This window comes from Epargyreus clarus, unplaced genomic scaffold (assembly GCF_041222505.1).
Source record: "Epargyreus clarus isolate Ecla_fem2 unplaced genomic scaffold, WU_Ecla_fem_2.2 ptg000026l, whole genome shotgun sequence".
In the NCBI taxonomy this organism is placed as follows: domain Eukaryota; kingdom Metazoa; phylum Arthropoda; class Insecta; order Lepidoptera; family Hesperiidae; genus Epargyreus; species Epargyreus clarus.
This window is the reverse complement of record NW_027332233.1, coordinates 13,491,913-13,509,316: the sequence shown is the minus strand read 5'-3', so window position 1 is coordinate 13,509,316 and position 17,404 is coordinate 13,491,913. Positions and strand designations below refer to the sequence as shown.

General features: G+C 31.6%; 2 protein-coding genes across 2 annotated transcripts; one reads left to right on the top strand and one right to left on the bottom strand.

The window, feature by feature from the left end:
* Positions 1–202: 202 nt before the first annotated feature.
* On the bottom strand, positions 203–15,551 carry cn (Kynurenine 3-monooxygenase cn). The gene is made up of 10 exons (XM_073087809.1): positions 15,329–15,551; positions 13,631–13,700; positions 7,112–7,305; positions 6,675–6,723; positions 6,485–6,572; positions 5,914–6,085; positions 2,158–2,409; positions 1,609–1,839; positions 1,189–1,350; positions 203–1,097 (listed from the first exon to the last, which is right to left on the bottom strand). Exons 1-10 carry the CDS (start codon positions 15,392–15,394, stop codon positions 1,029–1,031), a joined length of 1,353 nt encoding a protein of 450 aa, XP_072943910.1. The 5' UTR covers positions 15,395–15,551; the 3' UTR covers positions 203–1,028.
* Positions 3,650–5,017, top strand: LOC140752995 (uncharacterized). Its single transcript, XM_073087340.1, has one exon. It carries the CDS (start codon positions 3,650–3,652, stop codon positions 5,015–5,017), a length of 1,368 nt encoding a protein of 455 aa, XP_072943441.1.
* Positions 15,552–17,404: the final 1,853 nt, after the last annotated feature.

The window sequence follows — 17,404 nt, the reverse complement described above, 5'->3', positions numbered from 1 at the left end:
GTGATGCGTTTAGTAGATTTCATCATCCATTTTGCTATTTTGTTGATTGGTTCGACAATATCCTTTATATGTTTCATGATTGAGTATAAAATGGGTAAATAAATGAAATACGTGTATGATGAAGTGCGGCAAAATGTATAAGTAAATAAATTAATCTCATATAATTTTATTTAAGAAATAATGTAGGTATCACGAGCATTTACCCTACACATGGCTTTTTCGTTTTTTGTTTAAGAAGGTAATGCCTGCAATAATTTGTACTTGCCGCAGTCTAAGGCTCCTAAAACGTACCGCTTAATTTGTTTAGTAGAATTTGAATTTGATTTTTTTTCCACACTTTTGAAGTTGTTGATGTTTGGCAAGTGTGTGGATGCAGCATAAACATTTTTTGAATAAGAAATGGAAGTAGTGTTTACTGTGTAGGTATATAGTATAATATTTTAAAACTTTATGACTTGTGTCTATGATATTGCACAAGTAACAACTGCAAAATAGCAGGTATTGTAAATAACAAATAGATATTCCAATTATATATAATGTGTTAAAAGATGTAGATATAATTTTGGTTCATATAATAAAATTTCTTCAAAATTCAGATCTTTTTCAATCTAGATTAATCTCGTTGATAACATAGTGTTGCTTGTTGTTGTTGTCATAGTGTTGCTACCTTCATATTTACATTCATGTGTATATTTTGTGGCGTGTGACACGAATTACAAATGTTTGGAATATAATTATCTTTGTTTATACTTACACAATGTAACCTCGTGTTTGCAGTATTTTTTAAAACACAGTTTGTAACAAATATTTACGATAAATAATCGTAGAATATGCTACGAGTGAGTTTTTTTCTACCATTTCATATATCAGCCTATAAGCATTTCAATGTTTCCAATACATACATATTTGAATATTTGTTATGTTTTTTTTTTACTATTATTCTGTGACAAAAAACTAAAGTAACTTAATAATCACTACAATATCGTGTGATTTATTAACGTCATAACATATTTATTTATATTTTTAATTTATTGTAAACCACGGAAATACAATGTGATTGCTAACACCGCAGCACTAGTAACGCAGAACAGAAGCATCTGTAACAAAAAATGTGTTTTCGTTTTTTTTGTAACTCAACAAAATTTTTATTTTAAACTCATATTAGGGGCCGGAAGTAAAAATCCTTACCTTATTTTGCCATTTTCTATTCTTAACACACTGACTGTACGGCATAGTTGTGAATGTAACTGAATTATACAAAGGAACCCAGAAGTTTGGCATCAGCCAAAACAAGAAATCATCAAACATTTTTCGAAGTCTGTAAGATGGACGCGTCACCAGATCCCGCATCTGCAATCAATAAAGAATCCGTTATAGTGCCTCTGTCTACTACCTTTCCAGTCAAACTTTTGCATAAGAATCATCAATAGCTATTCTATCTAATTACACCATGTGATGTCTTCGTAAAGTAAAAGTCCACCTCGCATACCGGGTAAAGCCATGTTGACTCTCTACTTAATAAAATAATAATAAAAATATAATCAAATAAACTATCCATATTTACAAAAGTCCACTGTTCAACTACTAATTATTCATATCACCACTTACCTCAATATAATTATACATCGCAAGATCGCTGATGGCGAATGTATCTTCCCATCTGGTTTCTGAGAATTCTTCCAAAATATCCACAAGATTATCATGATGTTTCTGGAAGAGCTGGTCGAGAAGCGTGCAGTCCTCGAAGCCAGCGTTCATACCCTGACCGTAGAAGGGGACCACGGCGTGTGCCGCGTCACCGATGAGCAACGCTTTGTCTTTCACGTGGTATGGACGACACTATAAGCATAAAATGGTACTTTTATAAGTACTTCGGAAATGAACAAGCAGTTCATCTTATGAAAAGTAATTAACGTCAACGATAGACCAATTACTGGCGCCAAATACAATAAAAACAATCGTGTCAAAAGCAAATCGAATCAAATGAAAAATGCTGCAAAGAGGCAAATAAAAGTCTTAATACCACAGCAACAGATATTCAAAACCATATAATTAGAAATAGCAATGCTCCTTCTCATTTTTTCTCATTAATAACAAACATTGACCAAGTGAGGCTATTACATATTTTGTAAGTAGATTTAGATAACAAATACCTACTTTAATTGCAACGAGAGACGAGGGAGATCCGCCAAAAAAGTCTTCTATCAGCTTTTTCTTTCCAATCAGAGGAATAGAATCCGGAAAGTATGTCTCAAAGAAATCAAGAAGCTTGCCTTCTGTGTCCAATTTTTTGAAGTTGACAAACGGCATAAACAATGTTACGGTCCACGAGCAGTCCTGGTTCGGTAAGGCGATCATCATGAAGTTGCCCCTAGGCCAAATATGTAAATAGTTGGGCGGCATCTGAAACTATTAATCAAGGAATGTCAAGAAGTGTTTAGCGGCAAACATGTCGAGTTGGACCCATAATGAAAATCCGATTAATCAAAGCATGCTCATCATATTTTAAATTATAATGCCGCCATGGAAGTACTTAGTAATGTAAAGTACAGATTTCATAAAAAAACTTTTTTAAGAAAAAAGACACAAATTTCAAAAATTGTAAAAGGTATTAAAGCAAATTATTTATATTTAATATTTTATATTTTATAGCCTTTTAAGTCCTATGCGTTGTAGTAAGTTAAAAGGAAAACAAGCATTTTTGTATTAACTAATTTAATGAAGAACTATACAGGGCATAATATGTATTAGTACTTCCATAATGAATATGTGCATATTCGTTTATCGTCCATTACAAACACGGGCTGAACATGTGACCCTTACACTACTTGTTATTACGAATAACGTCAAAATAAAATTATAGACAAGAAGCATACAACTAGTGTTTATAATAAGAAGAATAATTCTATCAAGGATCCCATTATTCCTGGAAGTAGGCAGATAATAAAAGTATGTTATCTGTTTAGCATCGTTACCTTCTATGCTTATTGTCATCGTCAGTACTTGTATGACACGCATTGCATGACAAGGCTGTATTGACTCTGCTTCTGATCGTGATGTCGATCTATCCTGACATATTTTGTTGACTTTACCTATTTACTTAAAGAACCCTCAGACCGCAATATGATAAATAGAACAGTATCGAAGAGAAATAAAACGTTGCCACACACGCATTTCAAGTCTTATTGTGTGGTCAACTAAAATGTGGTGTTTCAATATTCTCATCTTCATATTATTTGTCTATGTCGATAAGACATCTTCTGAAGCTCCAAATAAATTCATTAAACTTAATAATCAAAATATATACAAGGATGTGAGAAAATCTGAATGTATAATGCGATTAGCAAAAAAACATATTTCTTGTAACAGTGTTGTCTTTGTCGTATCATCCAGTAATCATGACGATTTTTTTCTTCGATCTATTAGTGAATATTACTGCTTTACGATTATTACTAGATCTTTTGCTGCACGCAGATCTCTGGTGTTTCCAAATGCTTACTTCATTTCAGCAAAAAACATCACCGATTTTCTAAACGGACTTCATGAAATATCTAAAGATTTATCTTGGAATCCTCATGCCCACTTTATAATCCTACTTAGGGGCAAATTAAACGATATTACCGAAATATTTCAGGAACTGATATATTTCATGATTTTTAAGGTTGTCGTACTAAAAAGGACTAAAAAGGACGAATTAGAAGCATTTACATATAATCTTCAAGAGGGCAATTATTGCAGCCGAAATGCTAGCAGTATTCGCAGCTTGGGATACTGCCCAGATATTGATGAAACATTATTTCCTGATAAGATTCAAGATAATTATGGTAACTGTACAGTACACGTAGCTCTAAGAGAGGAAGTTCCATACGTACTGTATAACAACACCGAATACGTTAAATATCTTAAGACTGGTGCCGAACAGTATGTACTTGAAACAATAGCACAAAAATTGAGATTTAATTTTAAATATAAATTTATAAGCCCAAATGAAGCTTTCGGTGTTATTTTTCCGAATCGCACAGGTATTGGTTTACTGAGCTACTTGCAACGTCATGAAGCCAACGTCGTTGCTGGAGGACTTTTTTTATCAGGAGATCGACTGGAATTATTTGATTACGTTTATGGATACAGCTTCGCAATATTCAGCGTAATTACTCCTACATTGCTGGAAAAAAGGTGGTCAAGAGTGTACAAACAATTCGGCGTTATCACGTGGTTCTTAATAATCGTGTCATTTTTCTTTATGTTATTAGTAATCTTGATAACAAAGGCTTTAACCACTGGAAAATCAGAGGATGAGTTCTTAACGACTTTGAAGTTGTGGCGATACTTCTACGGCCAAGCAGACATCGGTTTGTTTAAAGATCGTTATTTAAAAAGATTTCTAATAGTGTGGATTGTCTTTACAAGTAGTATTTACGCTTTTTATAACACTGCGTCGTACAGTCTTATAACAGCGCACGTTCAAGACAAAATAAAAATAAACTATAGCAACATCGCCGCATTACCATTCAAACCGTGTGTCAGTAATAATACGAGATATTATTTCCACTCCGTTTATAACGAAAGGTTTCCAAAAAATGATGATGAGTATGACGCACAATGTCAAAACACAGATATGGTTTTTAACAAGGTTGCGATGCGAACTGATTTATATACAGTAGAACCAGATTACACCTATTATTTGAGAGCAGTTAATTATCTCGATAGCGAAGGCCAGCCGACAATAAACAAATGGGATTATCCAAGAACCGACATTTTAAGCATTTATTTGACTAAAGGTTTCCCACTCACAAAAAACTTTCAAAAGTATGCCATTAGGATATATGAGACGGGCCTTCTCCAAAGACATCTCTCTTATATATATTCTAGAAAAACAAAACCGCTTCCAAGTTTGAAGAAAAAATATAATGTGATACGATTGGAAGATTTTAAAATCCATTACTCTGTTTTACTGATTGGGACATTGATATCTTTTATATGTTTTATTATCGAGCTTAAGACAGGTAATAAGTGAAGTATACAAGTAGCGATATGTGAGAAACATCACAATGAAAAAAAATGCACAAATTTACTAATTTAACACTAGTGAATATACTAGTGAAGTTGCTTCGCTTGCAAACACTCCCATGCACAGATTTTCAATTTTCACACAAAACATTTTTACGTGTATATGTAGAGTGAATAAAACAAATGTTCTTGTATTATAATTAAAATAAAGTTAGTATTTCACTTAATTTAGTATTGCACAGACATGTACCTAATTTTGTTTTTACGTGTCCCTAAATAAATTAAAAAATACAAAAAAAATAACGTAGGAATAATGCAGATACCAACTTTGTAATAAAAAAATGTTAGTGATATTTTATAATATAAACGCACTTAATAAAACATCTTCAAAATTATTATGGTTTTTTTTGTATAACAAAATATATATAGGTAAAGAAAAAAAATGTGAGCCGTCACGGGACGCCTGGCAGATGTGAAACATCGACATTATTTTGTAAAAGTAATATGCAGAAAAGAACATATTGTGATAGGAACTAAATATGTCATAATGATAAAATAAAATATTACGGTTTTTTCCAGATAACGATGAATATTTATTGAATTCGATTGCGCATGGCGACGCGTCGCCACACCGTACACACTACTGCATATAGACTTTATATATATACTATCGTCGGCATGCGTCGCCACGCCAGAAATCGGTTTTACGTGCGGCTATAGATGTTTCACATCAAAAATAACATAATTTTTCAGGAAAGGAATCCTACTGTACATTTTCTAGTTCCTCCTATGACTAGACGGATCGTAAAGCATGCTCATACATAATGCATCCTCAACATACATTATGATTACATATATGTTATTAACTTCATACTATTGGATAAACTTATATATAAAACTCACTCCATCATCTTCCCCGGCCGGAATGCATAGTTCCAAATACCCGTGTTCGATGTACTTCTGACTGAAGTCGAAGAGTGGCTGCTTCATCATAGCCCTCCGTACCGCCGAGAACGCACCGTCCGCCCCAACCACTAAATCAGCAGTCACCTTTACAGTCTCCTTTGTATCGGTTCTGGAAATAACGCAATACACACTCAGCGATACCAAATAAAGCCAACGTGGGACCAGTAGTAATGAATTGAATTATCTATAAAAGTAAATCATTTCTTTGGATTTATATTCATTCTAGTGAAGTCAATGAACTGTTTAGGTATATAGATAGATTACAGGATTGCCAGCTGTTTGGCCAGTGGATTAGGGCTTGGCTTACAATTTTTTGCCTTATGACATTTTTCCGGCACAGGCAAAGGCTCTCCAACGCGCAGGGCCTCTAGCATTTACTGACTGCTACAACATACCTTACTCCAATGTATACCCTTCAGTAATTAGTGTTTTGATAACGGCTTTGCAGACGAACCACGTCAGATCCTTAAAAAGGCGCAGGCAATTACCCCAAATTAAACTTACTTACTTAATAAATGTTAGTGATCCTTTTTCCAAATTAGCTTCACTTAATTTGTGATTAAAATAACGCTCCACATTATCGTAGCTTTCGGATTCTAAAACAAAAGGTCAAAATATCGTTATATGTATATGTAGTTGTAAAATAAATCTATGTATAATTATTTGCTGTGGGTACATGAAATATTCATTAAAAATACCTTGCAAGAGAAGTCCGTTAAGATAATTTCTCCCCACAGAATATATGCACTGAAAAAATATTTAAACATATTATACCTAGGGCAAAAGGTTGACATAAAACTTATAGGTGCTTAAGTTTAATATTTTCAAATTATGCATATTTTTATGTAGTAGAATTAAACGTTAATCTGTTGATATCACGCTCTCGCTCTTGTGTACCTACTTTCAAATGTCATTTTTTATGATATACGAGTAGGTGTCTTTACACATACGTATGTAATATATCTATTAAAATATTAATAAAGTGTATTGAATCACACGGATATTGGGACCCGTCTCGAATCTCTACATAAAAATGTAGTTTGAAACAAGAAATACTTGTATAATGAAGATAACCTCCTTATATTATGTAGGTATACAGCGCATGTACAGCGTCATAAAAATATTTGTAATGTACCTGATTAGTCCTAGAATCATAAGGTATACTGTAAGTGGAGCCATCGAGCCTGTGTATCATTCGGCCTGTCATCGGGATCCCGTGTTCGAAGATCATCTTCTGTTCCAATCCCACATCCTTCAGTGCCCGTCTGCCGCGCACCGATAGGGCAAGATTGATGGACCTACCCCTCACTAACGGCGTTTGTCGTATATCTGTCAGTTCCAAGATAAAACTAGTAATTGAACTAAAATTTAATTTTTCGTATTAACTAAAAAATAATATTTGTTGGGAATAGGCCACAGGAGAACGAGAAAATAAACTATGAAATATAATAAAATAAAATTCACTCCAAAAAGATACCTTTTATTATATCGAATCATTTACAGAATGACAAATTAGAAGAAGTAAAAATATATGTTTTTCAGCTGCCAGCTTTATCATATATAACCTACTTGAATATTATACATTATAAGAGGCTTGAGTTTTTGCTATATTCCAACAGCCTCCCTCAAAAATTCAAGTATAAAACAATTTATAAATACGTTCTTTGCAGAACACTTCTTGAATGTCATTACATCTACCACCACTTCACTAGGTGTTTCGTTATGGAGAAGAAGCGGCGAAAGAAACTCCATAACACACATCTTTTTACAATAAATATAAATGTTTTTACAATGGCAAACTTAACCATGGCACATGTGGAGCTGAAGATACTTCAGACCACATCGATTTATCAGTCAAATATACAAAGAAAACTTCAAACAAAACCTTATACTCGTACTCTGCTTTAGCTGATGAGACTGCGACAGTGTCTACATTGTTTTCGTGTGTTTCACGAAATTATGCAGTTTTAATTACTTTGAACAAATAGTTTCTAATACTATGTTTGTGCGTCTCGTCGCGTTCTCAGTTTCTCAGTCTTAAATATTAAACGTATTAAATAATATTATTAAACGTATTAAATATTTACACATTTAAGACAAAAAATCTGGATGCGTAAGTACATTTACTTTTACATTTCTATACAATACTACTTTAATTTAACTCTACAATGTGCACCATGGCATAAGTTAGTATTTAATACTGAATAATTTATAAGGAAAGTGATTAGGATAAATTACACTTATAGAATATTTTTAACACATTTTGCACATTAGTAGACTGATTAAGTGATATTGTATTTGCTATTCTTTCAACATATATATCAAGAAATTATGTTATTTATTTTGTATTTGTAATATAAATTATTTGCATTAAAATGTTTTTGCAAATTTATAATGCTTATTTTGTTGAAATTATTAAACCATATACATACGTGTGGGACTATACATATATCTTATTCTATACATATATATATTCTTATCCGTATTAATTTATCTTATATAGGTATATTTAAACATTTATCTACATGCATCTGCATGAGAATGTACCTTTAAGAGTTTTTAAACCCTATATTTAAGTATAACATGAAGACGTTCAAACCAAAGCCGAGATGTCTGCTTTAAGCCGTTAAAGCTTTTATTTAATTTACTTACTTTATTATCTTTAGGCAACCTTCTTTATCTTTAGCAACCTTTACCTTCTGGTACTACCATATAAATATTCTCTGTATGAAAACCATTATAATATATTTTTCTAATTATATCAAATGAAATTTACAAAGGTAGTATTTCCGTCCATATGGTGTACATTTAAATCTATCTAAATGTAGTAAATCTGGCTATTGGTGCGAACGTTACATCTTAATCCTGTAAAATTTCTTACTGAAACTGAATTTCTTAGTGAAACTTCGAGCAACTAAACTAGCTTTGTTATTTTTTCTGATTTGCCTACTTAGTTCATTATTATTTGTGGTAAATACCCACTTGCAACTAATAATGTTAACATATTTAGGTCTGTAGACAAAATATCAGATTTGATTGCTCCTTTGTGGCTTAATTTCACTTTGTACTGCTTTTTACCATTTAATCAGGCACCTTAAAATACCTTTAATTTATTTAGGTAATGATTGCAAAGTACTTAATAAAGATCAGATATCAGGATTGTGCATCCGTATATAATAATTCAGGGATTGATTGATACTAAATACTTTTTAGTAGTTATTTGTTAACGCATTATCATTTAAGGAATGTTGTTGTTAGCTTTCAATTAGTTTCGCCGAATCAGAGTCAGGCTTTCTAATTTTATATTGATATGTAATGCTCAATGTTTGTTGTCATTATTTTCAATATTTAATTCATCAACTACATGATCTGCTTAGCAGCTATGGACATTTCATTACTTTTAATATTTAATAATGTATATCCATTAAAATCTTTACCAACTAGACTGGTTCTAAAATATTTTTATCTTTAATCTTGCTAGCTGTGTTACGAACGTAGCAGTAGCACCAAAACATTTTCATATGATCAATTTTGTTTTTACCTTGCCACAATTTACATGGTGTTTTATTTATTTATTATCAGAGCTTTAGTGGGGAATATATATATTTTTATAAATATAAGTAGGTATATGACTGTTGTAACAGCTTCACCCCAAAAGCTTTATTTAATTTCGCATTTACAACCATTTCGGTTAATATACGATTCATTTGCTCTGTTTCACCATTTTATTGTGTTTTATAAGGTAAATTTTAATGATACATAATTATCTTGCCAACAAAAATTCCTTAAGTTCATTATTTCAGAAATATATTCTCGATCATTATCATAATGTAAATGAATAATGTTACTATAGGATACATTTTCACTTTTAGACTTTTAAAAATGATACTATTATTATTTATTACTTATTTCCCATTTAAAATACATGTAACATAAAGACAATTTTTGTCATCAAAGGAAGTCGACGTTATCGAATCGCAAACATCACAGTGAATAATAAAAAAAAAATGTTTTTTTTTTTACCATTAGCTGGTCAGTCTTGACTTTCAGAAATTCAAGATCACAGATTACATATAAGTATTCAAGATTGTCACATGACGGTCAATAATAAAATCTTTAAAAATATTCAAATTTCATCAACCCATTTATTGTCCCACTGCTGGGCATGAGTCTCCTATCAGAATGAAAAGGTTTAGGTCATAATCCATCGCGTTAGCCAAGTGAGTATTGGTAGACTCACATACCTTTCAGATTTTTTATTATATAAATCTTTCAGGTGTAGAAGATTTCTTCACGATGTTTTCCTTTGCCTTTTAAGCAAGTAATAATTAATTTCTAATACACACATAACTTTGAAAAAAAATTCAGAGGTGATTGCCTGGGATTTGAACCTCGGACCCTTCGTTAGACAGGTCGAGTTTCTTAACCATTAGGCTATCACTGCTATTCAAATTTAATTTCTGTTTATTCAAATGACCGTTTGTACCATAACTAATACGATTTCTAACTTTGAATTAAGTTTATTTTATACTGTGATCTATCATTTTATGAAAAATAATGATACTATCATCCTTTATACTACATATTAGATATTTACTATTTTTATAAATATGCCCTTCATTTTTTAATAACCGGCACATACCTTTTATTATTCAATTCGATTTACTAAGAAGCTGCATAGGTACAGCTTAAGTTCCATAGAACTAAAGTTCCACAGAACTTTTGGTGAACAGTATAGAATTTTAAATTCTTTGTTTTTGACCTTTACCAAATCTTTAGCTCCTCCAATTTTAAACGTAGTCTGTCATTTGACACATATTAATCCTTTGTATTTTCAAAGAGATCAGAGTTTTCAAATCTAAAAGAAAAACAAGTGTCAGGGTTAGAATTGGAACAAAAATCAAATAAATTTCATTTTTAAGACATAAAAGCGAAACTGTCCTTATTTTTATTTGCAGTGTCCAATGCATTTACAGTTATATAGCTACTACTGTCTCCATTTTGTTGCAATTAGGTACTTGATATAATGACAGTTAGCATCAGTAATAGCGACGGGTTCAGATCGCAAAAAAAAAAAAAAAATTTTTACACCAACAGTTTCCATGATAAAAATTCATATTAGCTTGTGTATCTGCATGATGTAGTAAGTATTATTGTAGTAGTTTACACAATTTTCTATATTAAAATTTATATTTTTACAAGCGTGTGATATTTGAAGTTCAGTTGTTTCAGGTCTCAATTTTACTTTGAACATTTCGTATGTATTCATTGAATCTAAAAGATGAGACATTGAATTATATGCATTCCGTCGATTCGTTTCATCCTTTGATCCATAATCCGTCGATCCATTTCATCCATTGATCCATTTAATCAAGTTTAGCACCAAGTTAGTGATCATATTACTCAATCATTAAAATAAGTTGTATCAGCGTTTGATATCTGGTCGCAATTCCAAATTAAGTTGTTTCTTACGCAGTCAAAATAATTGTGTAGCCAAAAAATTCTCCATTCGTAATTTTATTTAAGTCATCCATTATTGTTTTCGCCGTAGACGGTATTGGTTTAGACACTTATATATTATTGTTTGCCATCGCCGTTCGCCATCAAACATTTTTCATGTGTCTTTTTCTTCCGCGACTCCATGTTTGAAATATTACATAAATTTTATACTTAGTAGATGACTATATTTTTCAATATTTTACGATAGCGTAGCCTGGGCCCATAACCTGTTGGGAATAGGCCACAGGAGAACGAGAAAATAAACTATGAAATATAATAAAATAAAATTCACTCCAAAAAGATACCTTTTATTATATCGAATCATTTACAGAATGACAAATTAGAAGAAGTAAAAATATATGTTTTTCAGCTGCCAGCTTTATCATATATAACCTACTTGAATATTATACATTATAAGAGGCTTGAGTTTTTGCTATATTCCAACAATATTCATATCGCAGATAACCTTTATTTTAATGTAATCTGGCAGGGCTGTAAGCGAAGCTGCGTTATTAAAATAAACATTCATACATGTGGGTAGGCTGTTATCAAATAGATAGTAAATAGTTTAAGAAGAATTTGTTACATCCTGAAAAATATATATTGTACTAGTGGTACCCGCAGCTTCGCCCGCATTTTAAAGAAATAATATGACATACAAAAAACGGAAAATTTGTACCTGCATTGGAATGACAGTGGTGCTATCTGTCTAAAATTGGTTTTACCAACTCCCAAACCCTCGTGGGCTCTTGGACAACAACATTGCTAAAGATCATCACTTGATCAAATGCATAGTTTCCGATTCTATAACTACTTACGAATTAAAAATTAATTAAAAACCTTTTCCCACGGACTAAATTGTGAATCTAAACCATTCTCTAGTCCCCTTGAACACACACAACAAATTTCATCAAAATCATTCCAGTCGTTTAGGAGGAGTTGAGTGACATACACACGCACATAAGAAATATATACAGGGTGAATTTTTCAAACGGGCCTTCAGGGCCAAATCCGAAACTATAAGGATTAGTGAAAAATGCTGAAAGGAGTTACGAGGCCGATTTTGATAAAAAATAAAACTGCATCATTACTTTTTTAAAATAACTTTTTCCCTAGCCGGGACTCGAACGGGTTCATTTTCAAAAAAAATACATTGTATATTATTCCACTATCTGATAGTGTAGCTTATAAGGATCAAAATCTGGGAAGTAATGATAAATGACAAACCAAAGGAAAAGCCTCAATTTGAAGAAAATACATATTTTTTTCATATTAATTTGGCAGTTAAGTTCTCGCCATTCATCAATTTAAACATTTTGCGTATTAACAATTTTTTTAGTTCAATGTTCCAAATCGTTCGAAACGGACGTTTTGATCTCCAAGAATTTATATTTTTATGTCCGACTTAGTTAAGGTTATTTTTAGGACCATTATAATAGATTTAACTTGCTATGGACGGAGTTTCGTTTAATACAGATGTAAAGTGCGATAATGGATTTTTCGAGTCAAATCCGAGTGATTACTAAACAAAGAGATATAGAAAATCATATTTAACGTTGGAACGAAGTTGTAAACAACAAACAATAAGAATTTACTATTTAATCAGTTATCTATTTTTATTAAAAAATAAATCCTAAAAACGGCGGTAACTTATTTGCCAAACTATTACTTTCTTATACTAAGCCGTACGTCATGGTCGTAATATCGAATAATAAGTTGATTAACCAATAATTTTTACAATGGTATGACTTATGTATGTTTCTAAAGAATTATACATAAATTATTTGTTATGTATAATATTTAAGGATTAGTATGCCAATGTATGGAAAAATATGTATTTTCTTCAAAATTTTCCTTTTCCTTTAATTTGTCACATAACATTACTTCCCAGAATTTGATCCTTATAAGCGACACTATCAGATAGAGGAATAATATAGAGGGTGTAATTTTTTCAAAATGAACTCGTTCGATTCCCGGCTAAGGAAAATCATATTTTAAAAAACTAATGATGCAGTTTTAGTTTTTATCAAAATCGGTCTCGTAACTCCTTTCAGCATTTTTCGCTGATCCTTATAGTTTCGGATTTGGCCCTGAAGGCCCGTTTGAAAAATTCACCCTGTATATAAAGGTTTTTTTATCCATGACTTAGACTTACCTTCACGATATTCGTAGATTGAAACATGATGGCCTCTTTTAGCTAAGTACAATGCTTCGAGGGACCCCACCTAACAAACAATATCATCAACATTTACATAAATAGCAGAAATGCCGAGGGAATAATTGTAAAACTATATGTGTTACGATTTCTATTATGGACTTGCTGATCAATCTCTCTCTCTCTCTCTTAGATCCGTTTTCCTCACTACTGAAGGTCGTGACCGCCATGATTGCTGCTGCTGATGATGATGCTGATCAATAAAGGTCATATAAATGTTTAATTACTATCAAAAAAGGTATCGAAATAAAGATATTAAACCTATTATAGAAAGGAAATAATTAAAAAATTGGGGAGCATTTTAATTGGTTTTTGTAACAACCGGTTAAAGATATCGGTACCTATTATACCTAAAGTGACAAATGGATGTCGATAACCTTCGATCGTTATTATATGGTCATTGTTCCCCATAGACTTGTATAGATAATGAATTCTATACCAAATTGTAGGCTACCTAAACTTAAAATAGACGCATTGCTACACCTGGCAACAACCCTAAGCCACGAATCATATAATAAATAATAATAATAATGTAAAATTGGTATCTTGTCTTACCAAGATAACAAAACATTTATCCATTTATTACAATACTATATTATACCTAGTATATAGCACCACAGGTTATCTAAGTCTAGAAGTCAATTGCCTACTAATAAATTTTGTAATGATTAAATTCTTATTAAAATAGTTTGATTACCATTTAATACACCTTTGTAAATGTGGCCAAAATCTCAGGCATCGGTAAGGGTAGTACCCCAGTTAAGGGTACCCTTTGCGATTCGGCCGTGGACTCACCCTACTTGTGCCATATAGCATCAATGTTAAGAACTGAGGTAATTTGAACGGTGCAGATCTCCAAACCTATTTAGAGTTGATTACAGTATCGTATCATACTATTAAGAATTTAAATGCGAATATGAATTTCTTTGTATGCCACTGTTTCATGCTTAAACTACATATGCGATTATTATGAAATTTCGTACGCACATTGTCGAGGGTCAGAAAAAGACTTAGGGTAGCTAACTTTTATATCTTAAAAAAGCACCGTTCTCAAGGTATAGACACAAACCTCTAGCCGCGAGCGAAGCCGCGTGTAAAAGCTCCATCAAGTTAAACAAAAACAATTGATTGCTGCCCCACTACGGCACATACCTACATCTCTTTATCTAATGGAAGGAATAAATTTAAAGAGATTGTGTGAGAAGTTATTATCACAATATATTTAACCTCTTTTTTAAGGCCAAAGTAACATAGTAGCATAGTTCACCAATCTCCCCAAATACCACGCCAAGGTAATTTTGGTAAATGACTGATCATTTTCTTTTAATCTTGACTAAAATCAGTATTTTCTAGTATAAGATCATTCCGTCCAACCGAAAACGTCGTTAACTCTTTGATACTCTTATGTTGTTTTAAAGCGCCAATAATACTGTAATATGCTTAATTTCATAAAACTTTAATTTTCTATAATTATTATATCCTAATGTATATTATATCCTAATATTATATTCTGAATGAATAACCTACCTACTAATAAATACTATTAAATATTTTTCCCGTCATTTCATTTTTATACCGAAAATTATATATTAAATAAGTTATAGGTAGGTATGTATACTTTAAAATTAATTAACTCACCAATCCACCTCCAACAATTGCAATATCCAATTTTTTCTTCGATTGTCCATTTTGCATAGATGTCATTTTTTTCACACAAATAATCCTAATTACAAACTTGATCACACTAAACCTGTCTCTTATACGTGCTATATTTTAAAACTAACTAACTTCATGCGATGCTTATCACTAGTCGTCCAAAACGAGACTAACAAGCATTTTCTTACAAATTAAGCGATCTAACATGTCACGATTGTAAGTACCTATACGTAGTTATATGATGTAATAATTGTTACATACATTATATACAGGGTGAATTTTTAAAACGGGCCTTCAGGGCTAAATCCAAAACTATAAGGATTAGCGAAAAATGCTGTAAGGAGTTACGAGGCCGATTTTGATAAAAACTAAAACTGCATCATTAGTTTTTTTAAAATATCTTTTTCCATAGACGGGAATCGAACGAGTTCATTTTGAAAAAAATTACACCCTCTATATTATTCCACCATCTGGTAGTGTCGCTTATAAGGATCAAATTCTGGGAAGTTATGTTATGTTATGTTATGTTATGTTATGTTATGTGACAAATTAAAGGAAAAGTAAAATTTTGAAGAAAATACATATTTTTCCATACATTGCCATACTAATCCTTAAGGATTATACATAACAAATGATTTATGTATAATTCTTTAGAAATATACGTAAGTCATACCATTGAAGAATTTGTTGGTTAATCAACTAATTATTCGATGTTATAACCGTGACATACGGCTTAGTATGAGAAATTAATAGTTTGGCAAGTAAATTAACGCCGTTTTTAGGATTTATTTTTTAATAAAAATAGATAAGTGATTAAATAGTAAATTGTTATTGTTTGTTGTTTATAACTACGTTTCAACAGTTATCACTCGGATTTGACTCGAAGAAGACATTCTCGCAAATTGTCAAATAATCTGTATTAAATAAAACTCCGCCCATAGCAAGTAAAATCTATTATAATGGTCCTAAAAGTAACCTTAACTAAGTCGGACATAAAAATATAAATTCTTGAAGAACAAAACGTCCATTTCGAATGATTTGAAACTTTGAGCCAAAAAAATTGTTAATACGCGAAATGTTTAAATTGATGAATGGCAGGAACTTAACTGCCAAATTAATATGAAAAAATATGTATTTTCTTAAAATTGAGGCTTTTCCTATAGTTTGTCATTTATCATTACTTCCCAGATTTTGATCCTTATAAGCAACACTATCAGATAGTGGAATAATATAGAAGGTGTATTTTTTTTCAAAATGAACTCGTTCGATTCCCGGCTAGGGAAAAAGTTATTTTAAAAAAGTAATGATGCAGTTTTAGTTTATATCAAAATCGGCCTCGTAACTCCTTTCAGCATTTTTCGCTAATCTTTATAGTTTCGGATTTGGCCCTGAAGGCCCGTTTTAAAAATTCATCCTGTATATGTAAACTTAATTTACGTAAAAATATAAAATAATATATTTATATTATTCAGGTATAGCAGCAAAAAATTAAATTCATTTAGGAATTTTACTTAATTACATAAATAAATCCATTTGGCAAAATACCAAAGAGTTCTAATATGTTGACTTCAATTTATCGTTAATGACCACAGAAAACAAATGGATTTGAACAATTTGTTCCACATTTGAAATTTGATAGGCATAGTCTTCGATCACTAATAGGAACTAGATACACAATCAGCGACGACAGAATGACGCGACGAAAAGCGCGCCCAATTTGACATTTGGGTGCTTTTTTAGGTTAGTAGTGTTTGAACGATCGGAGAATAAACATGCCTCAGTGCTCGTTTAAAAACTGCAAAAATCACACGTCTAGGACGTTAAAAAAGGATGGAATATCGTATTTTCGGTAAGTATTATTATTATAAGTATGTAATTGCTATCACTCAATTATAAATACTGCTATATCGTGCGTAATTAATTTATTTTTAAGTTTTCGAAATTATCAACAGAATGTATAAACCATGTAAATTGTAAAGTCTGTTACTAAGCGTACAATTATTACTATTGCATGCCCACTTGATTTGTTCGGGTAACATGGTGACTCTGTTCTATTTT

Bases quoted from the DNA above. Each gene is read 5' to 3' on its own strand.
- cn (XM_073087809.1), bottom strand. From the start codon at position 15,394: ATGACATCTATGCAAAATGGACAATCGAAGAAAAAATTGGATATTGCA. The intron at 1,840-2,157 runs GTAGGTATTTGT...TTATGCTTATAG, and splicing joins CGTCTCTCGTTGCAATTAAA to TGTCGTCCATACCACGTGAA. The intron at 1,351-1,608 runs GTAAGTGGTGAT...TATTGATTGCAG, and splicing joins CGATGTATAATTATATTGAG to ATGCGGGATCTGGTGACGCG.
- LOC140752995 (XM_073087340.1), top strand. From the start codon at position 3,650: ATGATTTTTAAGGTTGTCGTACTAAAAAGGACTAAAAAGGACGAATTA.